General features: G+C 45.7%; 1 protein-coding gene across 1 annotated transcript; it reads left to right on the top strand.

Moving 5' to 3' along the window:
* Positions 1 to 20,088: 20,088 nt before the first annotated feature.
* On the top strand, positions 20,089 to 22,153 carry LOC143793656 (uncharacterized). The gene is made up of 4 exons (XM_077280712.1): positions 20,089 to 20,167; positions 20,701 to 20,854; positions 20,946 to 21,495; positions 22,094 to 22,153. Exons 1-4 carry the CDS (start codon positions 20,119 to 20,121, stop codon positions 22,151 to 22,153), a joined length of 813 nt encoding a protein of 270 aa, XP_077136827.1. The 5' UTR covers positions 20,089 to 20,118.
* Positions 22,154 to 24,974: the final 2,821 nt, after the last annotated feature.

The following is a 24,974-nucleotide window of genomic DNA, read 5'->3' as shown; positions in this document are numbered from 1 at the left end:
GTGTACGCCACTGTGGAAACCAACTGCTTTTTTCAAAGCACATATCCTCTTGTTCCTTCCTTTCTGCACAGCTATCTTTTTTGTTTGTCCACACTTTTTATTTAATTTGTGCATCAGTCCACTCCTATTGCTGCCTGCCATACCTGGCTTACATTACTGCAGGGAGATAGTAATTGTAGGACAGTTTTTTTTTTTTTTTTGTTTTTTTTTTGTGGGAGATTAAGATTGGCATTTCTGCTACAGTGCCATCCCTGTGTGTGCCATCTCTCACTGAGTGGGCCATAGAAAGCCTATTTATTTTTTCCGTGATTTGTGTTCTAAAATCTACCTCAACACAGAAACACTACATCAATCAGTGGGAGAAAAATATTGGCCTCAGTCAGGGCTTGTGTGCCACTGCTGTGTGTGCGCTATCTCTCATTCAGTGGGCTATAGCAAGCCTATATTTTTTTTTTTTTTTTTTTTTTAATATTATTTGGTTTCAAAAGTCTCCCTGAAAAAAAAAAAAAACCTAAAAAAACAGTGGGAGAGTAATATTGCCCTTTCAGCTTGTGTGCCAGTCTTGACTCCTGGGTGTGCCACCTCTCTCCCTCTCATTCAGTGGGCCATAGAAAGCCTATTTATTTTTTTTTTTTAAATATTATTGGGTTTCTAAAGTCTCCCTGAAAAAAACAAAAAATACATAAAAAAACAGTGGGAGAGTAATATTGCCCTTTCAGCTTGTGTGCCAGTCTTGACTCCTGGGTGTGCCACCTCTCTCCCTTTCATTCAGTGGGCCATAGAAAGCCTATTTATTTTTTTTTTTAAATATTATTGGGTTTCTAAAGTCTCCCTGAAAAAACAAAAAAAACATAAAAAAACAGTGGGAGAGTAATATTGCCCTTTCAGCTTGTGTGCCAGTCTTGACTCCTGGGTGTGCCACCTCTCTCCCTCTCATTCAGTGGGCCATAGAAAGCCTATTTATTTTTTTTTTTAAATATTATTGGGTTTCTAAAGTCTCCCTGAAAAAAACAAAAAATACATAAAAAAACAGTGGGAGAGTAATATTGCCCTTTCAGCTTGTGTGCCAGTCTTGACTCCTGGGTGTGCCACCTCTCTCCCTCTCATTCAGTGGGCCATAGAAAGCCTTTTTTTTTTTTGGTTTTTTTAATATTATTTGGTTTCTAAAGTCTCCCTGAAAAAAACAAAAAAAACATAAAAAACAGTGGGAGAGTAATATTGCCCTTTCAGCTTGTGCGCCAGTCTTGACTCCTGGTTGTGCCACCTCTCTCTCTCTAATTGTGGGCCATAGAAAGCCTTTTTTTTTTTTTAAAATATTATTGGGTTTCTAAAGTCTCCCTGAAAAAACAAAAAATACATAAAAAAACAGTGGGAGAGTAATATTGCCCTTTCAGCTTGTGTGCCAGTCTTGACTCCTGGGTGTGCCACCTCTCTCCCTTTCATTCAGTGGGCCATAGAAAGCCTATTTATTTTTTCCGTGATTTGTGTTCTAAATTCTACCTCAACACAAAAACACTACATCAATCAGTGGGAGAAAAATATTGGCCTCAGTCAGGGCTTGTGTGCCACTGCTGTGTGTGCTATCTCTCATTCAGTGGGCTATAGCAAGCCTATTTTTTTTTTTTTTTTTTTTTTTTTAATATTATTTGGTTTCTAAAGTCTCCCTGAAAAAAAAAAAAAACCTAAAAAAACAGTGGGAGAGTAATATTGCCCTTTCAGCTTGTGTGCCAGTCTTGACTCCTGGGTGTGCCACCTCTCTCCCTCTCATTCAGTGGGCCATAGAAAGCCTATTTATTTTTTTTTTTAAATATTATTGGGTTTCTAAAGTCTCCCTGAAAAAACAAAAAATACATAAAAAAACAGTGGGAGAGTAATATTGCCCTTTCAGCTTGTGTGCCAGTCTTGACTCCTGGGTGTGCCACCTCTCTCCCTTTCATTCAGTGGGCCATAGAAAGCCTATTTTTTTTTTTTTTAATATTATTTGGTTTCTAATTCTCCCTGAAAAAAAAAAAAAAACCTAAAAAAACAGTGGGAGAGTAATATTGCCCTTTCAGCTTGTGTGCCAGTCTTGACTCCTGGGTGTGCCACCTCTCTCCCTCTCATTCAGTGGGCCATAGAAAGCCTATTTATTTTTTTTTTTAAATATTATTGGGTTTCTAAAGTCTCCCTGAAAAAACAAAAAATACATAAAAAAACAGTGGGAGAGTAATATTGCCCTTTCAGCTTGTGTGCCAGTCTTGACTCCTGGGTGTGCCACCTCTCTCCCTTTCATTCAGTGGGCCATAGAAAGCCTATTTTTTTTTTTTTTTTAATATTATTTGGTTTCTAATTCTCCCTGAAAAAAAAACAAAAACCTAAAAAAACAGTGGGAGAGTAATATTGCCCTTTCAGCTTGTGTGCCAGTCTTGACTCCTGGGTGTGTCACCTCTCTCCCTCTCATTCAGTGGGCCATAGAAAGCCTATTTATTTTTTTTTTTAAATATTATTGGGTTTCTAAAGTCTCCCTGAAAAAACAAAAAATACATAAAAAAACAGTGGGAGAGTAATATTGCCCTTTCAGCTTGTGTGCCAGTCTTGACTCCTGGGTGTGCCACCTCTCTCCCTCTCATTCAGTGGGCCATAGAAAGCCTTTTTTTTTTTTGGTTTTTTTAATATTATTTGGTTTCTAAAGTCTCCCTGAAAAAAACAAAAAAAACATAAAAAACAGTGGGAGAGTAATATTGCCCTTTCAGCTTGTGCGCCAGTCTTGACTCCTGGTTGTGCCACCTCTCTCTCTCTAATTGTGGGCCATAGAAAGCCTTTTTTTTTTTTTTTTTTTTAATATTATTTGGTTTCTAAAGTCTCCCTGAGAAAAAAAAATAAATAAATTAGGTGGGAGATTAATATTGACATTAGTGCTTGAGTGACAGTCCTGCGTGTGTGTCATCTCTGTGATTTTGTGCCACAGAAAACAGAGTGTGTAACATTGTGCCTGATTTTCCTTGTGGTCTCACCAACCTGTTAAGGGATATTGAAATCATACTGAAGTTATAGCTCACCGTGTAAGTTGTTTGATAGCAACAAATAAAGTTACTTTGGTTAAGATTTTAAAACAATGAGGAAGTCTGGTGCAAGAGGTCGTCGTGGGCGTTCATTGTCAGCTGGTAATGATGGTAGTGGTAGTGGAGCATCAGGTGGTCGTGGGGATAAAAATATTCCACCTAAGTCTGGAGCTGTGGAGCCAGTTTCGTCGTCAGGCTACACAAGGCCTCGAACGCTCTCTTTTCTGGGAGTAGGAAAACCGCTTTTAAAGGCGGAGCAGCAACAGCAAGTTTTGGCTTACATTGCAGACTCAGCCTCTAGCTCTTTTGCCTCCTCTTCCGAAACTGGTAAATGTAAAAGCAGCGCGTCGCTTGTGGATGTTCACGGTCAGGGACAAGTCGCTTCCTTGTCCTCCTCAGCAAAAACTACAACAAGAGAGAAGGATGCAGCAGGCGACACAACGGGTCACTCCATGGAGCTCTTTACACATACCGTCCCTGGCTTAGAAAGTGAAACATTTAACAGGCCATGCCCATTACAAGTATATTCTGACATGGAGTGCACTGATGCACAGCCACAGCCAGAGTACTATGCTGCTCCTTTGACTCAGACCACCACATTGCCCTCTCAGGGTACAGATCCACAATCAGACCCTGATGAGACTATGTTGCCCCGCCACGAACGCTATACCACCGACCGACACAGTGACACAGACGAAGTTGCACACGAGCTCGAAGAGGAGGTAATAGATGACCCAGTTATTGACCCCGATTGGCAGCCATTGGGGGAACAGGGTGCAGGCGGCAGTAGTTCAGAAGCGGAGGTGGAGGAGGGGCCGCAGCAGGCATCAACATCGCAACAGGTTCCATCTGCCGGGCCCGTATCTGGACCAAAACGCGTGTCAAAGCCAAAACCTGTTGGAGCACAGCGTTGCCATCCGGTTAAAGCTCAGTCTGCAATCCCTGAAAAGGGATCAGAGTCTAGGAAGAGTGCAGTCTGGCATTTTTTTAAACAACATCCAACTGATCAGCGCAAAGTCATCTGTCAAAAATGTTCAACTAGCTTAAGCAGAGGTCAGAATCTGAAAAGTCTAAATACTAGTTGCATGCATAGACACTTAACCACCATGCATTCTCAAGCCTGGACTAACTACCAAACGTCCCTCAAGGTTGTAGCACCCTCGGCCAATGAAGCTAGTCAGCAACGCAACATCCCTTCCGTCACTGTAAGGCCACCATTTTCCGCACCACCGGCAGTATCTGTGCAGGTTTCTTTGCCAGCCAAAAGCAGTCAGGGTCAGGGAATCACCAGTTTTGTAGGAGGAAATATTGCATGTAGGGCACCGGCGGAAACAATACCGTCTCCAACCGTCTCTCAGTCTGCCATGTCCACCGGCACACCCGAAAGTTCCACGATCTACAGCTCTCCAGTCCAGCTCACCCTACATGAGACTCTGGTTAGAAAAAGGAAGTACTTATCCTCGCATCCGCGTACACAGGGTTTTAACGCCCACATAGCTAGACTAATCTCGTTAGAGATGATGCCCTACCGGTTAGTTGAAAGCGAAGCTTTCAAAGCCCTGATGGAGTACGCTGAACCACGATACGAGCTACCCAGTCGACACTTTTTTTCCAGAAAAGCCATCCCAGCCCTGCACCAGCATGTTAAACAGCGCATCGTCCATGCACTCAGGCAATCTGTGAGTACAAAGGTGCACCTGACTACAGATGCATGGACCAGTAGGCATGGCCAGGGACGTTATGTGTCCATCACGGCACACTGGGTGAATGTGGTGGATGCAGGGTCCACAGGCGACATCAATTTAGGGACAGTTGTGCCTAGCCCACGGTCTAGGAAACAGTTGGCTGTAGGCGTTCGCACCCCCTCCTCCTCCTCCTCGTCCTCCTGCAGAAGCTACAGCTCTTCCACAGAACGCAGTCGGCCAACCACTCCATCGGCAGATGACACTGTTGCACACCAGTTGTCCCATTATGGGCCAGCTACTGCCAAGCGTCAGCAGGCTGTATTGGCTATGAAGTGTTTGGGCGACAACAGACACACCGCGGAAGTTCTGTCCGAGTTCTTGCAACAAGAAACGCAGTCGTGGCTGGGCACAGTAGGTCTTGAGGCAGGCAAGGTAGTGAGTGATAACGGAAGGAATTTCATGGCTGCCATCTCCCTTTCCCAACTGAAACACATTCCTTGCCTGGCTCACACCTTAAACCTGGTGGTGCAGTGCTTATTGAAAACTTATCCTGGGTTCTCCGACCTGCTCCTCAAAGTGCGTGCACTTTGCTCACATATCCGACGTTCGCCTGTACACGCCAGCCGTATGCAGACCTATCAGCGGTCTTTGAACCTTCCCCAGCATCGCCTAATCATAGACGTTGCAACAAGGTGGAACTCAACACTGCACATGCTTCAGAGACTGTGCGAACAGAGGCGTGCTGTTATTTATTTGTGGGAGGATACACGGGCAGGCAGTAGGATGGCAGACATGGAGTTGTCAGGTGTGCAGTGGTCGAAGATACAAGACATGTGTCAAGTCCTTCAGTGTTTTGAGGAATGCACACGGCTGGTTAGTGCAGACAACGCCGTAATAAGCATGAGCATCCCCCTAATGCGTCTGCTGATGCAAAGTTTGACGCACATAAAGGAGCAGGCGTCTGCACCAGAGGAAGAGGGAAGCCTTGATGACAGTCAGCCATTGTCTGGTCAGGGCAGTGTACAGGACGAGGTAGCGGGCGAAGAGGAGGTGGAGGACGAGGAGGATGATGGGGATGAGTATATTTTTAATGCGGAAACTTTCACGGGGGCACAGGAAATTGGTTGCGTGTCACGGCCGGGTTCTGGTTTTTTGAGGGACACAAGTGACGTAGATTTGCCTGCAACTGCCCCTCAACCAATCACAACCGGAGATTTGACAAGTGGAACTTTGGCCCACATGGCGGATTATGCCTTACGTATCCTACAAAGGGACACACGCATTACGAAAATGATGAACGATGACGATTACTGGTTGGCCTGCCTCCTTGATCCACGCTATAAAGGCAAATTGCAAAATATTATGCCACATGAGAACTTGGAACTAATATTAGCAACCAAACAATCAACTCTTGTTGACCGTTTGCTTCAGGCATTCCCAGCACACAGCGCACGTGATCGTTCTCACACGAGCTCCAGGGGGCAGCAGACTAGGAGTGTTAGGGGTGCACACATCAGAAGTGGCGTTGGACAGAGGGGTTTTCTGACCAGGTTGTGGAGTGATTTTGCTATGACCGCAGACAGGACAGGTACTGCTGCATCAATTGAAAGTGACAGGAGACAACATTTGTCCAGTATGGTTACTAACTATTTTTCATCCCTTATCGATGTTCTCCCTCAACCGTCATTCCCATTTGATTACTGGGCCTCCAAATTAGACACCTGGCCAGAATTGGCAGAATATGCATTGCAGGAGCTTGCTTGCCCGGCAGCAAGTGTCCTATCAGAAAGAGTATTCAGTGCTGCAGGGTCAATATTAACCGAAAAAAGGACTCGTCTGGCTACCCAAAATGTTGACGATCTAACATTCATTAAAATGAACCACAACTGGATTTCAAAATCTTTTGCCCCACCTTGCCCGGCCGACACCTAGCTTTCCTATGAAAAGCTCTTGCCTGTGAATTACTTTTCTAATGTCTAATTTGCTGCTGCAGATTGTACAGCATACGACATGTTTACACCTCCCTAAATGGCCAAACTCCCCACACGGGGCCGTGGTATCGCGACTTGGCGCAAGCACCCGTGAGACTGCTGTTTGTCTGAAGAGGTGGGTGTGCTCGCTTTTGGTTGACGGCATTGCTACTGGGTCCCTCATAGTACAATGTAGTGTCTCTGGCGGTGGTGGTGCGCACCCAACGTCAGACACACCGTTGTAACATGAGTGGCCCTGGGGCGGTCCCGCCGGCCTCAAGAGAGTTCCCCCCTACCCCAGCTCAAACTGGGCTCTACTACGTGCAAAATTATGTCGCACAGCTCCACCAATCTTTAGTCTATTCGCTGACATCATTCAATGTCTGGCACTGACAATACAAATTTGTAGACATCTATGATGCAACTTAAAGTAGTCTGTGTCTGTGTCCTATATTGGCACCATTAAATAGTTACTGCCAAATTACTATGTCAGAAACACAGCAGATGAGCCCACCCCTGTACCTAAGTATGCCATCTTTTTTTTTGTTTTGGTTGTTTTGCGAGACATTAACATCTATTTATATTTTGGGAGTACTGGGACAGACACTCCTTGCACTACTCCTCCACTCAGCACCAAGCTGCCTGCCCGTGTATCCATGTAACCGCTGTAAAACTGCCATGAGCCTATTGTTTGTTATTTTAGGCCTTTGATAGCCTGTCTGCGGTCCCTACTCCTCCACTGACCACCAAGCTGCCTGCCCGTGTATCCATGTAACCGCTGTAAAACTGCCATGAGCCTATTGTTTGTTATTTTAGGCCTTTGAAGCCTTTCTGCGCTCCCTCCTTCCACTAGTCCTCCACTGACCAGACCACTGCTGCCCGTGTACCCCTGGAACCAATTTTAAAGTGCCTACAGCCAGCCCATTTTATTGTGTTAGGCCTTCGAAGCCTGTCTGCGGTCCCTCCTTCCACTAGGCCTCCACTGACCAGACCACTGCTGCCCGTGTACCCCTGGAACCAATTTTAAAGTGCCTACAGCCAGCCCATTTTATTGTGTTAGGCCTTCGAAGCCTGTCTGCGGTCCATACTTCCACTAGGCCTCCACTGACCAGACCACTGCTGCCCGTGTACCCCTGGAACCAATTTTAAAGTGCCTACAGCCAGCCCATTTTATTGTGTTAGGCCTTCGAAGCCTGTCTGCGGTCCCTCCTTCCACTAGGCCTCCACTGACCAGACCACTGCTGCCCGTGTACCCCTGGAACCAATTTTAAAGTGCCTACAGCCAGCCCATTTTATTGTGTTAGGCCTTCGAAGCCTGTCTGCGGTCCATACTTTAAATACTCCTCCACTCAGCACCAAGCTGCCTGCCCGTGTATCCATGTAACCGCTGTAAAACTGCCATGAGCCTATTGTTTGTTATGTTAGGCCTTTGATAGCCTGTCTGCGGTCCCTACTTTAAATACTCCTCCACTCACCACCACCAAGCTGCCTGCCCGTGTATCCATGTAACCGCTGTGAAACTGCCATGAGCCTATTGTTTTTTTATGTTAGGCCTTTGATAGCCTGTCTGCGGTCCCTACTTTAAATACTCCTCCACTCACCACCACCAAGCTGCCTGCCCGTGTATCCATGTAACCGCTGTAAAACTGCCATGAGCCTATTGTTTGTTATGTTAGGCCTTTGAAGCCTTTCTGCGCTCCCTCCTTCCACTAGTCCTCCACTGACCAGACCACTGCTGCCCGTGTACCCCTGGAACCAATTTTAAAGTGCCTACAGCCAGCCCATTTTATTGTGTTAGGCCTTCGAAGCCTGTCTGCGGTCCATACTTCCACTAGTCCTCCACTGACCAGACCACTGCTGCCCGTGTACCCCTGGAACCAATTTTAAAGTGCCTACAGTCAGCCCATTTTATTGTGTTAGGCCTTCGAAGCCTGTCTGCGGTCCATACTTCCACTAGGCCTCCACTGACCAGACCACTGCTGCCCGTGTACCCCTGGAACCAATTTTAAAGTGCCTACAGCCAGCCCATTTTATTGTGTTAGGCCTTCGAAGCCTGTCTGCGGTCCATACTTCCACTAGTCCTCCACTGACCAGACCACTGCTGCCCGTGTACCCCTGGAACCAATTTTAAAGTGCCTACAGCCAGCCCATTTTATTGTGTTAGGCCTTCGAAGCCTGTCTGCGGTCCATACTTCCACTAGGCCTCCACTGACCAGACCACTGCTGCCCGTGTACCCCTGGAACCAATTTTAAAGTGCCTACAGCCAGCCCATTTTATTGTGTTAGGCCTTCGAAGCCTGTCTGCGGTCCATACTTCCACTAGGCCTCCACTGACCAGACCACTGCTGCCCGTGTACCCCTGGAACCAATTTTAAAGTGCCTACAGCCAGCCCATTTTATTGTGTTAGGCCTTCGAAGCCTGTCTGCGGTCCATACTTTAAATACTCCTCCACTCACCACCAAGCTGCCTGCCCGTGTATCCATGTAACCGCTGTAAAACTGCCATGAGCCTATTGTTTGTTATGTTAGGCCTTTGATAGCCTGTCTGCGGTCCTTACTTTAAATACTCCTCCACTCACCACCTAGCTGCCTGTGTATCCATGTAACCGATGTAAAACTGCCATGACTGCCTACTGTTTGTTATTTTAGGCCTTTGATAGCCTGTCTGCGGCCCCTACTTGCAATACTCCTCCACTGACCACAATGCTGCCTGGAGTGCCTGCCTGTGTATCCATGTAACCGATGTAAAACTGCCATGACTGCCTACTGTTTGTTATTTTAGGCCTTTGATAGCCTGTCTGCGGCCCCTACTTGCAATACTCCTCCACTGAGCACAATGCTGCCTGGAGTGCCTGCCTGTGTATCCATGTAACCGATGTAAAACTGCCATGACTGCCTACTGTTTGTTATTTTAGGCCTTTGATAGCCTGTCTGCAGCCCCTACTTGCAATACTCCTCCACTGACCACACCAATGCTGCCCGTGTACCCCTGGAACCTATTTAAAAGTTCATAGAGCCTAGTTATATATTTTATTTACTATTAATAAGGCCATGATGGACTACGCTGTACCACGCTACAAGCTAACCAGTCGACACTTCTTTTGCGAGAAAAGCCATCCCAACCCTCCACCAGCATGTAGAAGACCGCATTGTCCATGCACTCTGGCAATCTGTGAGTACAAAGGTGCACCTGACAACAGACGCATGGACCTGTAGGCATGGCCACGGAAGATTACGTGTCCATTACGGCGCAATGGGTTAATGTGGTGGATGCATGGTCCACAGGGGACAGCCTACTAAGTCTGTCTGCAGTCCCTAATTCAAATTGTCCTCCACTGTCTAAATCGGAACTTCCACCTTCTGGCTTTCGGCCTATAGTATCAGAAATTAAACTGCATTTGGCCTTCAACTTTGGTTAGGGCCTACTAACGGCTTCTGCCCCTCCCTGGTGTTGCCCTCAACTAAATAAAGCTGAGCTTCAACCTTCCGGCTCTCATTATGTGGTTTTAAAAAAAAAATGGTGGTTAGGGCCTACTAACGGCTTCTGCCCCTCCCTGGTGTTGTCCTCAACTAAATAAAGCTGAGCTTCAACCTTCCGGCTCTCATTATGTGGTTTTAAAAAAAAAAATGGTGGTTAGGGCCTACTAACGGCTTCTGCCCCTCCCTGGTGTTGCCCTCAACTAAATAAAGCTGAGCTTCAACCTTCTGCTCCAAATTACCATTTTAAAAAATGCAATAGGCTTTTCCGGCCTACTAAAGGTGTCTGCCCCTCCCTGGTGTTGTCCTCAACTGAACAAAGCTGAGCTTCCACATTCTGGCTTTCGCCCTATACTATCAGATATTAAACTGCATTTGGCCTACTAGTGTGGTTAGGCCCTTGAAACAGTGTCTGCTGCTCTTGGGTTTGCTACTCCACTGAACAAAGCAATGCCGCCTGTTTAGTCCTGTTACCAATTTTGAACTGCATGTAGCCTACTTTATTCTTTGGCCCTATATCTGTTTCCTCCTCATCCTGCCCATTGCCCAGCCACTGCTAAATGAGTCTGCTGGTACATTGACCTAGACCACTACATTCCCCTTGTACTCTACACAGCCAGAATCTGTCCCTGCTGAAAGTAAGGTTCCCCTTCCCGCATGTTATACCACCTTACACAGGGACAAAGAGGAAGGTGCAGATGAAAGTGCAGGTTCCTTCATCAGGTGGGGGGGCATACTCGTTGGCGACGTCACTGGCACAGGGCCCCTCAGAGTACGCAAAAGTGTCGCTGCTGGTGGGAGGCGCCCCCGCCATGCAAACACACCGCCGTACTTTGAGGGGCCCTGTGCCAGTGGCAATGCGAACGAGTGGGCCCCCCCTGCTTGCTCAGGATCACAGCACTTGCAACTTTTAAATACTTACCTTTCCCTGCAACACCGCCGTGACGTAGTCCGCATTTCCTGGGCCCACGAAAAACTTGAGCCAGCCCTACTCCCCCCACAACTTTCCCCCAATTCCCTATGCCCAACTATTATTATACAGTTAATTAAGATTGGCAAGCTTCAGAAACAAGAATGGATGTTTTTGGCATTAAAATGGGCACTGTAGGTGTTTTCCTGGCCTCCACTCACTGCCGACTATGCTTCCCCATTGACTTGCATTGGGTTTCGTGTTTCGGTCGATCCCCGACTTTTAGCGATAATCGGCCGACTGCACTCGACTCGACTCTGGACAAAATCGGGTTTCCCAAAACCCTACTCGATCTTAAAAAAATGAAAGTCGCTCAACCCTAGTGGCCAACAACAATGAGTCCCGAATTCCATGGCAATCAGGGTATAATTGGAGGAGTTTTAGGCATCTGATGCAAGAGATGCACTTAGGACTTTTGTCCATTCAATTAGTGCAATTTTATTTTGATGGTCCATGGACTTGAGCCAAATCTGAGGGTCGCAGGCCTCCCTCCCTCCTTAAGTTGATTCCATTGGCAACCTGGCCTCAGAAGAGGGCAAGATGTATGACCCACAGACACCCACTGATTGTTTCCGACCACACAACAGTTGTCATCTTTCATGTAGCCGATGCCTTCCCCACAACTTTTAGATCTTCTGACGGCAAGCCTTGATCCTGCCAACTTCACCACAATGATCATTAGGTCCTTGTTTCAAATTTTTAAAGGGCAATCATGCGGCCTTTGTTCCAAATTTTTAGAGGGTCATCATGTGGTCCTCGCTCCATATTTTTAGAGGATCATCAGGTGATCCTCACTCTTAATTTTTCTAGGGTGTGTAAGATGCCCTCTGTCATAATTTTTGCAGGATGTGTATGTGGCCTTTATCTACAATTCTCTATATACAGTGGGTACAGAAAGTATTCAGACCCCCTTAAATGTTTCACTATTTGTTTCATTGCAGCCATCTGGTAAATTCAAAAAAGTTCATTTTTTTTCACATTAATGTACACTCTGCACCCAATCTTGACTGACAAAAACAGAAATGTAGAAATTTTTGCAAATTTCATAAAAACAAAAACTGAAATATCATATGGTTATGAGTATTCAGACCCTTTGCTCAGACACTCATATTTAAGTCACATGCTGTCCATTTCCTTGTCACCTCCTTGAGATGGTTCTACTCCTTCATTGGAGTCCAGCTGTGTTTAATTAAACTGATGGGACTTGATTTGGAAAGGGACACACCTATCTATATAAGACCTCACAGCTCACAGAGCATGTCAGACTAAATGAGAATCATGAGGCCAAAGGAACTGGCCAAGGAGCTCAGAGACAGAATTGTGGCAAGGCACAGATATGGCTAAGGTTACAACAGAATTTCTTCAGTACTCAAGGCTCCTAAGAGCACAGTGGCCTCCATAATCCTTAAATGGAAGAAGTTTGGCACCACGTCTTTCTAGACCTGGCCAAACTGAGCAATCGTGGGAAAAGAGCCTTGGTGAGAGAGGTAAAGAAGAAACCCAAGATCACTGTGGCTGAGCTCCAGAGATGCAGTAGGGAGATGGGAGAAAGTTCCACAAAGTCAACTATCACTGCAGCCCTCCTCCAGTTGGGCCTTTATGGCAGAGTGGCCCGACGGAAGCCTCTCCTCAGTGCAAGACATATGAAAGCCCACATAGAGTTTGCTAAAAAACACATAAAGGACTCCCTGACAATGAGAAATAAGATTCTCTGGTTTGATGAGACAAAGATAGACCTTTGTGGTGATAATTCTAAGCGGTATATGTGGAGAAAACCAGGCACTGCTCATCACCTGCCCAATACAATTCCAACAGTGAAACATTGTGGTGGCAGCATCATGCTATGTGGGTGTTTTTCAGCTGCGGGGACAGGATAACTGATTGTCATTGAAGGAAACATGAATGCGTCAAGTACAGAGATATTCTGAATGAAAACCTCTTCCAGAGTGCTCTGGATCTCAGACTTGGCCAAAGGTTCACCTTCCAACAAGACAATGACCCTAAGCACACAGCTAAAATAACAAAGAAGTGGCTTCAGAACAACTCTGAGACCAACTTGACTGACCCAGCCAGAGCCCTGACCTAAACCCAATTGAGCATCTCTGTAGAGACCTTAAAATGGCTGTCCACCAACGTTCACCATTCAACCTGATGGAACTGGTGAGGATCTGCAAGGAAGAATGGCAGAGGATCCCCAAATCCCGGTGTGAAAAACTTGTTGCATCATTCCCAAGAAGACTCATGGCTGTACTAGGTCAAAAAGGTGCTTCTACTCAATACTGAGCAAAGAGTAAATATTTATGACCATGTGATATTTCAGCTTTTCTTTCTTAATAAATTTGCAAAAATTACTGCATTTCTGTTTTTTTTTCATTCAAGATGGGGTACAGAGTGTACATTTAAAACAAAATCAACTTTTTTGAATTTACCAAATGGCTGCAATGAAACAAAGAGTGAACATTTTAAAGGGGTCTGAATACTTTCCGTACCTATATATATATATATATATATATATATATATATATATATATATATATATATATATATATATATAGCTCTGGCAAAAATTAAGAGACCACCGCAAAAATTTCAGTTTGTCTGATTTTTCTCTTTATAGGTATATTTTTGAGTAAAATGTAAATTGTTCTTTTATTCTATAAATTACTGACAACATGTATCCAAAGTTCCAAGCAATAAATGTTGTATTTATTTTCTGAAAATGAGAAATGGTCAAAATAATAAAAAAATGCATTGCTTTGCAGACCTTAAATAATGCAAGTAAAAAAACAAGTTCATAATCATTTAGAAACAACAATACTAATGCTTTAACTCAGGAAGAGTTCAGAAATCAATATTTTGTGGAATAACCATGATTTTTAATCACAGCATTCACGCGTCTTGGCATGCTGTCCTCAAGTCTTTCACACTGCTTGCAGAGGTGTATCTAGGGTTTCTGGCACCCGGGGCAAGAATTCAGTTTGGCGCACTTAGTCATGTACCGATGAGCTCCTCTCCCTTAAGCTCCCAATGTTCAGTGAAAAACTGAGAGAAGCAGAAGAGAAGCTCATTGTTACAGGACCATGAGTATGAAAGTCGCATATGAGTGAAGTGTCCATGTGATGACGACTGGAACCTGCAGAGCTTAATCCTGACATCGCAGCTTCTGAATTCTCACAACGCATGCACTGCACACTTTTAGGATTCTCCCTTGCCAGTGGACAGTCATGTCAGCACAAGCATGTGATTTGTATACTTCTGAACACATTCCGACTAGACGTGCCCGGCCTCGCTCAGTTCATTATCATTGAGTGAGGCCACACATGTCTAGTCAGCATGTGACCGCATGTATGTAAATCGCCAGCATGAGAGAATCCTGACAGTGTGCAGGGCGCACTGTGAGAACTCAGAAGTCTGCAGTCACAAAGAATGACTGCAGACTCATCACAGACCTGGACATCCCCTTTAATGCTCCTAACATAAATAAAAACATGAGAGTTAGTCAGTATCACAAATAACATTTACATCCAGGTACCTTTTAGATGACGTCGCCTCTGGAGTTGTTCTCCTTCATTTCTTCATCTTGTCCAGACCCCATGATGAGTTTTCTCATCCACAGCCGTCTCTGCAGACTTCCATCTTCTCCGCTCTTTTGCAGAAAATCTCCACATGATACCCCTAAAGATACAAGTGTCATTAAAATGCTCCTGAATAAAAAATTGCCCCTCACTATATTGTCTGCATAAAATATGACCCCCACACTGTCCCTCTTATGGTACATGCTCTTTACACTGACCTCTCCTTTCCATACTGGCCCCCTCTTCACACTGTCCTCTCACACTATGTCCCCCCTATAGGGCCCAGTATTTATACTGTACTCTCTCATCACACTCCCCCTCCTTGGTATACTATCCCCTCCTGGCTGTGCCCTTACACTGTCCCCCATGCTACACATGCACACATCCCAACACCCTCACTCCCCGTACTCTGTCCACATACGTTTTTCACATCGCTACTCATACTGTGTCTGCATACATTCCCCCGATTGACCCCAAACTGTCTGCACCCGTCCCCCATACTGTTTCCTCATACATGCCCCCCATCTCCCCCTTTGCTCTTCATTTTGTGTCCTCAGATCTCCCCCCACACATTAAATCCCCCCATCCCCATGACAAATCTCCCCCCACACACATTCAATCCCCCATCTCCACTCCAATTCTCCCCACACACAATAAATACCCCCATCTCCACTCACATTAAATCCCTTCCCCACAATAAATCCCCCCATCTCCACTCATATTAAATCTCCCCCCACAATAAATCCCCCCTCCCTACTCAGATTGAATCTCCCCCCACAATAAATCCCCCCCATCTCCACTCATATTAAATATCCCCCATCCAATAATATATCCCCCATTCCCACTCACATTAAATCCCCCCCACAATATATGCCCCCCGATCCCCACTCACATTAAATCCCCCACAATATATCCCCCCCATTCCCACTCACATTAAATCCCCCCCACAATATATGCCCCCCATCCCCACTCAGAGTAAATCCCCCCCACAATATATGCCCTCCATTCCCACTCACAGTAAATCCCCCCCCACAATATATCCCTCCCATTCCCACTCACAGTAAATCCCCCCACAATATATCCCCCCATTCCCACTCACATTAAATCCCCCCCACAATATATGCCCCCCCATCCCCACTCACATGAAATCCCCCCACAATATATGCCCCCCATCCCCACTCACATTAAATCCCCCCACAATATATCCCCCCATCCCCACTCACAGTAAATCACCCCCACAATATATGCCCCCCATCCCCACTCACAGTGAATCCCCCCACAATATATGCCCCCCATTCCCACTCACATTAAATCCCCCCTGCACCTTCGGTGTCTTCAGCTCCACTGGAGCACTTACCACCGCTCTGTGTCTCCTGCTCTGCCGCGCAGGTGAGTGACGTCAGCAGCGTGATCACATGACCTGATCATGCTGCTGGCATCGCTCTGACCCGGCAGTCAGAGCTTCAATTGTACTCGCATCTCAGATACGAGTACAATTGAACACTGGGAGCCGGCGCGCCGCAGCTTCTCTGTGCCGGCTGTCAGCTTCACAGTCGGCACAGAGTACAGCCGACTCCCAGTGCGGGGGGCGGCAGAATGCAGCCGCCGGGGGAGACACTGCGGACCGCCGCTTTAGGCGGCCCGACTGCGCCCCCCTGCCGGCTGCGCCCAGGGCACATGCCCCGGCTGCCCCCCTAGATACGCCACTGACTGCTTGGGTGACCTTATGCCACTCCTGGTACAAAAATGTAAGCAGTTCTTTGTTTGATGGTTTGTGACTATTTATCTTTCTCTTGATTACATTCCAGAGGTTTTCAATGGGGTTCAGGTCTGGAGACTGGGCTGACCATGAGAGGGTTTTGATGTGGTGATCCTTCATCCACACCTTGATTCACCTAGCTGTGTGGCATGGTGTATTGTCCTGCTGGAAAAACCAGTCCTCAAAGTTGGGGAACATTGCCTGAGCAAAAGGACTCAACTGTTTTTCCAGGATAACCTTGTATGTGGCTTGATTCACAGGTCCTTCGCAAAGATTAACCTGCCCAATTCCAGCCTTGCTGAAGCATCCCCAGATGAACACCTGGAAGTCTAATGGTTAGATGGAGACCTGGAGAGGTGTACAAGCCACAGTGTCTTGCACCCACTGTGAAAATTGATGAAGGATTGGTGATGATCTGGGGATGCTTCAGCAAGGCTGGAATTGGGCAGGTTAATTTTTGCGAAGGACGTATTAATCAAGCCACATACAAGGTTATCCTGCAAAAACAGTTGATGCAACTTATTCAGTAAATGCTATAGCTTGCCGAATAAGGAGGGAGCCGAAGATATTCGCTCATCTTGATTCCTCACCATTACCCATCTGGTCTTCTTTGCATCTCCTGATTGTCACTGCGAACACTGAAATTCCCAGGAGAGCAATATCATAGCACACGTCTTGACCTTTTGCAATGGTAAATTTAGTATAAGGATTTTTATAACTTCTCTGCGAATCAAATTTTGGAGGAAAATCTGCACAAAAAGACAAATTAAAATTAGCCGATCTGCTCATCTCCACGTGGCATACCTGCATATCTTATAAGTACAGGTAAATCAATCCCCCATTCACCTATGTGAGTGCTGTATTAAGGCTAGGTACAACACAGAACCATAATGCTGTCATGTGCATAAAATCTAGCACAAACTTTCCTGAAATATCCAGTAAAAAGTATGACCGTAACGGTCCTTTGGTGCTGTAACTTGGTATAGGCTAAATATCAAATGATTTGAGAGGAACCTTCTCCATTTCCCATATTTACCAAATATATTTTTGGCACAAAGATTTCAATCAATACTGTCTGAGCTCAACTAAAGAAACACACATTTAATCTTCCAAACAAACGAGATGATTAACTTTGAAACATGAAGGGAAAATGAAGCCATTTTTATTTTTAGTAGTTCTAAAAATCATTTTACTGCCATTTCTTAGATAAAGAAACAGGCTGCATACTGTGTTATTTATAGGGCCTAATTGTTCTTTATAGTTGTGGCTTGTGAATGAAGAAGCAGTTAGTTTCCTAGTTAGTGCATTTAACAGAAGTTAACAATAATTTATCATCTTAATGTTCAGGCAAAATGTTTGTTTCTTCTGCAAGATTGCTTCCTTAGACGGAAATGATTTTTTCTTTCTTTGTAAAAAATATGCAAGCTTATAATATGAGCCAAATTAGCACTTTTTGGCATATTTCTTATTTTTGTTTTTAAATATTTCACATCTGTTTTCTGATGTGATAATAACTGCATGAACATTGTGTTTCAAAATATTTAAGACATGAATGGTGAATGTGTTAATGTTATACTAATATATATATATATATATATATATATATATATATATATATATATATATATATATATATATATACAGTCCTGCTCACCATTATTGGCACACCTTCATTTTTTTCATGGACTGTACAATATCTTCAGAAATAAATTATTATTATTTATTATTATAGTGCCATTTATTCCATGGCGCTTTACATGTGAGGAGGGGTATACATAATAGCAAGCAAGTACAGTAATCTTAACAATACAAGTCACAATTGGAACAGAAGAAGAGAGGACCCTGCCCACGAGGGCTGACAATCTACAAGGGATGGGTGAGGCTACAGTAGGAGAGGGTAGAGCTGGTCGAGCAGAAGTTTGGTAGATCGGTGGTTGCTGCAGGTGTAGGCTTGTTGGAAGAGGTGGGTCTTCAGGTTCCTTTTGAAGGTTTCCATGCTAGGCGAGAGTCTGATATGTTGTGGTAGAGAGTTCCAGAGTAGAGGGGATGTGCGGGAGAAGTCTTGTATGCGATTGTGGGAAGAGGCGATAAGAGAGGAGTAGAGGAGATCTGGTGAGGATCGGAGGATGCATGTAGGTAAGTACCGGGAGACGAGGTCACAGATGTATGGAGGACACAGGTTGTGGATGGCTTTGTATGTCACGGTTAGGGTTTTGAACTGGAGTCTCTGGGAATGGGGAGCCAGTGCAAGGTTTTGTAAATGTAAATGCACCAAAGTTATATCCTCAGGAATGTTTAATTCGTGGTCCAAAGTAATACATCAATAAAACATTGTTTTTCAACTTACATGTTGCAATTTCAAAGAAGAAATAGAATAAGACTAGAAGAAAATGTGTGTTAGGGTTGGCGGAAACCACCGAATATATTTATTAGATGGGATTGGTGCGTTCGCAACCCGGGATCCACCGTGCAGGAAAGAACCTGCTGCTAAGTAATTGGCGGCACTATATGGCGGTATGAACCAGCTCTGTTAGCTTCACAGAGCGGCCGAGAAAACAAAGCTCTGTGCCCTGTTAGACTTTCACAGAGGCACAGGCTAACTACCCAAATGAGAGCAGTCAGTGGTTATGTATGCACACAAAACTCCTCGCCGGAGGTGCCAGCATTCTAGGGGCTTATTTCAGCCAGGTCCCTGAATACACACAAACACAATCTCCTTGCTGGAGGTGCCAGCATTCTAGGGGCCTATTTCAGCCGAGTCCCTGAACACATACAAACACATGACCACACTGGCGCAAAGCACATATCTTAGGAAGATACTAGAGCATGGCCGTGTGGCCAAGTGAGACTTAAATAGCTGCAGCATGTACAGGACCTTCCTAGAAGGACCAATGAGAGGCTGCTACAGATCCTGCGCACCTACAGGACCTTCCTAGAAGGACCAATAGATTTGGCTGCAGTACCTGAGCATGTGACCCTTGATCTCCACTGAGAGATCTTACCCTGGGCATGCTCAGTGTGTGCAAAGCAGGACTTAGTCCCAGAAAAGCCTTCTCGCCGCAGATCAGTGCAGGGTACAATAGCAGAGCCTGGAGAGGCAGCAGTAACCCTTTGCACAGTATCAGTCTTAGGCCGGGGTCACACTAGACCGTAATACGGACGAGTGCTATGCGATAAAAAATCGCGTAGCATTCGGCCCAATGTTAATCTATGGTCCAGCTCCCATCATCCGATATTTTCTCCACCGTATTTTGGATCCGAGGGAACTCGCAGCATGCTGTGATTGTCAGCGTATCTCGGCCGAGACTCGCCAATGCAAGTCTATCGGGGCGAGAAAAAATCGGATTACACACGGACCATGCGTGTGCATTGCGAGAAATACGGAAGACTTCTCCAGGTGACAGGAAATTGAATCATCCATCATCAGGAAGCTTTGGCATGCTAATTTATGGCCCACGCTGGATTGCAAAGCAGGAAGCACGCCTCCACGGAGTGTACTGTGTAGCAGCATGGCCAGGCATATAAATGTTGAGATGCTGATTGCTCTGGTCCATGATAGACCAGAGTTATGGGACCAACGCGATGCACATTATGCTGACCGCGCACGAAAAGACGCAGCATGGAGGGCAATCTGTCGCCACATGTTCCCCGATTTTGATGAGCGACCTCAAGAGGTTCAGCAAGAAATTTGTAAGTACCATCCTTTACCCAAAAATGTGCTGTAACATTTTTGTCTTGAGAAAAATAGGCATGAACACATCATATGTGGTGTGTTTAGGAGTGATGTAAATGTTCCAAGCTCTTGGTTGAGGATACAAAAACATTCACAAGACACACCAATATGGTTCCAATATATTAGCTAGAGTCCTTTCAGATCTTAGGCTCCAGGGCCTGTGTGTGCTTGCAAACCCTGGACCTGTTGTAGTTATGTGCTTGGCCAGCATGGTGGCTCAGTGGATATGAGTCCTGGGTTCAAATTCCACCAAGGACAAAATCTGCAAAGAGTTTGGATGTTCTCTCCGTGTTTGCGTGGGTTTCCTCTGGGCACTCCGCTTTCCTCACACAATCCAAAGACGTACTCATCGGGAATTTATATTGGGAGCCACATTGGTGACAGCAATGATAATGTTTTTTACAAACTGCCGAATATGTTATCGTTATGTAAAACTAAAGATTCTTTATTATTATTTGGTATTCCACAAACAACTTTGGCTTCTTTGCAGTGAATGATGTCACTAGACGCTGGCGGAGTTGCCGGGATCAATACCGGCGGGAACGTCAAGTTTCTGGGCGGAGTGGTGATGCAGCACCGAAAAAAAGAAAATATCTGTATTTTGATAGGCTGAATTTTCTTGCCCCGGTGATGGAGCTCAGACCGTAAGTGGATGCATGTCCCAAAAACTTAGACACATCTTCTAATGTGAATATGTTTATAATTTTTTCCTCTCTAATCATTTGTGAAATACAGAACAGAGTCCAATCTGACAGAAAGAGAGACTGCATCTGACTCGGAGGTGGTGATTGACCCCATTGGTGAAGATTCCGAAATGGCTGGACCATCAGGGCAAGCACCAAGCAGCAACCAACCACAACCAGCAGCAGCATCTTCTGCCACACAGGAGGCCAATCCAGAGGTTGAGGAAGGAGGCCAGAGCAGCAGTCCAACCTTGGCTCTGGATACATCACCACAGCCTACTACCAGACCAAACCGTGGGCGGCGCAGAAGGGTGGCTTCTAACACTGGCACCAGGAGGCAAGTGGATACAGGGGTGTTGGACTATTTGTCAAGGGCTGCACATGACGATGGGGAGGAAGCGTACTTCCGCAGTCTTGCCCGCTATTTACGGCCCATTCCACGCTCGCTCAGGCTGCGGACCAGAGGTTGTATCCAAATTGTTATTGATGCGGCCACACCCCCAAACAACCCCATTCGTTTGTTCAACTACCTAGAACAGTGGCAAATGTCACCTACAAATGTTCTGGTGGTGCAAGACCTTCCAGAGGAACCCGATCCAACAGTTGCAGCACCCCCCTTGCCACGTATAGCTCCACAACAACAGCCTGCCCAAAACACCCAACAACAACCAAACAGGCCAATTAATGAATATCCATCCACTGCCCAATCTGACCACTTGAACAGACACATGTTTGGAGGCTGGTCCCAACATGTGTCTGCTCGACATGGCCATATTGGGGGGTATGACCAAATGGGTCAATACAGTACACAGGACTTTATGCCGTTCTACCCTCAACATCCAGTTGTACCGCACACTCAGGATCGAAACTTGCAACAACACCCTTCATATATATCTGCCATACCACAGGTTGACAGTCTGGTTGGTCCACCACCTAGGCCAAGTTCAGCACATGCTGGACACCCGCCATCACCATCGCCACCCCCAACCTACCAGAACCTGTAAGTTCGGTTCCAAAAGTTTCGGGAGGTCATTTATGTTTTTTCTTTTTGTTTTTGGCGCCATTGGCCTGTTCTTTGTTCTGGTTGACTCTGGTTATTAGGCCGAAAATTACATATGATGTTAATATGTTTTGGGCAAAGATATATATGCTTTGATCAGTAAAAATGTTGGTCAAAATATAAGTGTTGTGTCTTCTTAGGACTACAAAGATGATGTGGCAACTTCAAAACTTTTTGGGAAAGGAAAAGTAGAAACATAATACACAATTCACACATGAACATTAAGCTATTTATTAACTAACAATATAAAGAAAATTTAAAGCACAACAGCATTGTCTTGCCAATCAGTCGCTCCCTCTGGTGACACAAAATAATTTGTTAACACATCACGAACTTTTATGCCTGAGTGCTGACGACGAGAAGGAAGAACACGTGGAGTAGGCAATACAGTATTAGCATAATCAATTTCAACAGCAGCAGATGATGGGCAATCATGGTATCTAGTAAAGTTGTGAAGAACAACACATGCTTTGATGACACCATTGACATTGCCTTCACTCAGTTGTATTGCGGACTGAAGTACCCGCCATTTAGCAGTGAGAATGCCAAATGAACACTCTACCAGACGGCGGGCACGTGAAAGGCGCAAATTAAAAATTCTACGCCGGTAGTCCAGGCCTCTCCGTGGATATGGCCTCATGACGTTCCTGGATAATTGAAACGCCTCATCTGCTACCATCATGTAAGGCACCGCATCTAAATTCGCCCCTGGTAGGTTACTTGGGGGTGGGAGATCCAAATCATTGGTGCGCAGCCGCCGACCCATTAAGGAAGAACTGAAGACTCTAGAGTCTCCAGTTCTCCCATAGGCCCCAATATCTACAATTATAAACCTGTAGTTGCTGTCGACCAGGGCCAACAGCACTACAGAGAAAAACTGTTTATAATTATAGAATTGGGTCCCTGAGCCCGGCGGCTTACGCACACGGATGTGCTTTCTGTCCAGAGCCCCAATACAGTGCGGAAACTGGCAGGTGTCCTGAAATCCTTGGGCAATCTGTAACCAATCGGACCTTTTCGGCTCAGGCATCACCTCTTGATGGAGTCTTCTCCATATTTCCGTGCATGTATCCCGCACAATTCCAGAAATTGTAGATTTCCCGAGTAAAAACTCTAAATGCAGGGCTGCATATGATAGTCCAGTTGCAATGAAGCTAAAGGAAACCAGATAATTTGTTTACAATACAAATTTAAAACATTACAGTGTTCTCTGGGCCAAAACTACAATTAGCTAAATAATATGGCATGATTCCTCAAACATTAAGGACATGCGATGGCTTTGATGTTAGATTTGCTTAAATAGTCCAACTTTATCATAAATTACGGTCTTTTCAGGCGTATCAGACTAATTTTGAACCCCTGAAAATCTAACCAAAAATCGGGGGTCGTCTTATACGCCGGAAAATACGGGTATGTTGAAGTTTAGGAACCATTTAAGTAGCTACTTTTCACAATGGGTAATAGCATTACACCCAAATCTTTTTTTAGAAAAAGAGGATTGATATATACCGTAAAGTAAGGATAAGGCGCTCCTCTGCCGAAATGGATTGTCGCATCCTGGTGTCCTTCTTGGTAATCCCTGGTCGCAAAATTTCCAACAAAATATCAAACGTTTGTATCCGCATCCGACAATAGTTGAAGAACTTGTCTGGATTGGTCCTCAGAGCAGCATACAGACGGTTGAAATGTCCTTTCTTGATCCGTTGCTTCATAAGTGGATGTACCCACATCCGTCTCCGCCTCCTCGGATCAACAATAACTGGGTATGGCTCTCCAAAACGTTGGGAAAGTACCCAGTTGTAAAGCACACGCTCTGTGGTGTTAAAAGTCAGTAGATCCGACATGTTGCTCATCAAGCAGAAGTGCACCAACATAAGCAGGGACTCTGCTGCCTTGATTGGTGGCTGCCACCTGTTTTATGGCCCTTAAATAATGTTCTGGGTGATGATTTAAATTTTTACAGGTGGCAAAACCGTTATATGTCCATTTTGCAAGCTTGCGAGAAAATCTCGGCATACGGATGCCATACGGATGTCACACGGATGTCACACGGATCATTTGATGCGAGGAAATCGCATCCTCGCACTGCACACGGATCACTGTTTTTGAAACATTTGTGCGATTCTCGGCCGTGAAAAATGGACCGTTTTTTTATACGTTAAGTGTGTCCCCGGCCTTAGTGAGACGCTGGGACCGACGTCTCCGCTGAGCAGGCTCCACTGCGGCCGATGCAGAATGAGAGACCGCAGCAGACACGGATCGAGATTCCCCCTGTGCAGCAGAGGAAACTCGACTCCTAACATTACCCCCCCTCCTTGAGCTTCGCTACGCTCAAAAGCTGCAATGAGCAACGGAGCCTAAATGTGCTCCACAGGCTCCCAGGTTCTATCCTCTGGACCGTGACCCTTCCAGTCCACCAGATAAAATTTCTTGCCATGTACCACCTTGCACCCCACAATAGCATTCACCTCAAACTCATCTGTGGATGAACCCGATGTCCTGGCAGATGACTCAGAAAACCAGGACAAATGAACGGGCTTTAAGAGGGAAACGTGATAAGTATCGGTGATACCAAGGCGTGGAGGAATAGCCAAATGGTAGACCACAGGATTGACCTGTTCCAGAACCTTGAACGGGCCAATGTAGTGAGGCGCAAACTTAGTGGACTCAACTCGCAGCCTGATGTTACGGGTGGAGAGCCACACTAAGTCGCCAGGAGCAAAGGTCGGAGCGGGGCGCCGGTGTGCATCAGCCGAAACCCTCATTCTCTCCTTGGAGGCCCGGATGGCATCCTGTGTGCGGTCCCAGATGTCACGTGCCTCCACCGCCCAGTCTGCCACCCTAGAATCGGTGGATGACACGGACACGGGCATGAGCACAGGGACACGTGGATGCTGGTCGTAATTAAGGAGAAAAGGAGTCTGACCAGTGGAATCGGCTACGGTGTTGTTCAAGGCAAATTCCACCAAAGGTAGCAAAGATGCCCAGTCATCCTGCCTAGCAGAGACAAAATGTCGCAAG

Source organism: Ranitomeya variabilis, chromosome 1 (genome assembly GCF_051348905.1).
Source record: "Ranitomeya variabilis isolate aRanVar5 chromosome 1, aRanVar5.hap1, whole genome shotgun sequence".
Lineage (NCBI taxonomy): Eukaryota > Metazoa > Chordata > Amphibia > Anura > Dendrobatidae > Ranitomeya > Ranitomeya variabilis.
The sequence above is the reverse complement of the archived record's forward strand: the minus strand, read 5'-3'. Positions and strand labels throughout refer to the sequence as shown.

What these genes read in the sequence shown, in the direction of transcription:
- LOC143793656 (XM_077280712.1), top strand. Translation starts at nt 20,119, where the DNA reads ATGTTCCCCGATTTTGATGAGCGACCTCAAGAGGTTCAGCAAGAAATT. An exon ending in AGAGGTTCAGCAAGAAATTT is followed by an intron (nt 20,168 to 20,700) that starts GTAAGTACCATC and finishes GCTTCTTTGCAG; the next exon opens with TGAATGATGTCACTAGACGC. An exon ending in CCGGTGATGGAGCTCAGACC is followed by an intron (nt 20,855 to 20,945) that starts GTAAGTGGATGC and finishes TGTGAAATACAG; the next exon opens with AACAGAGTCCAATCTGACAG.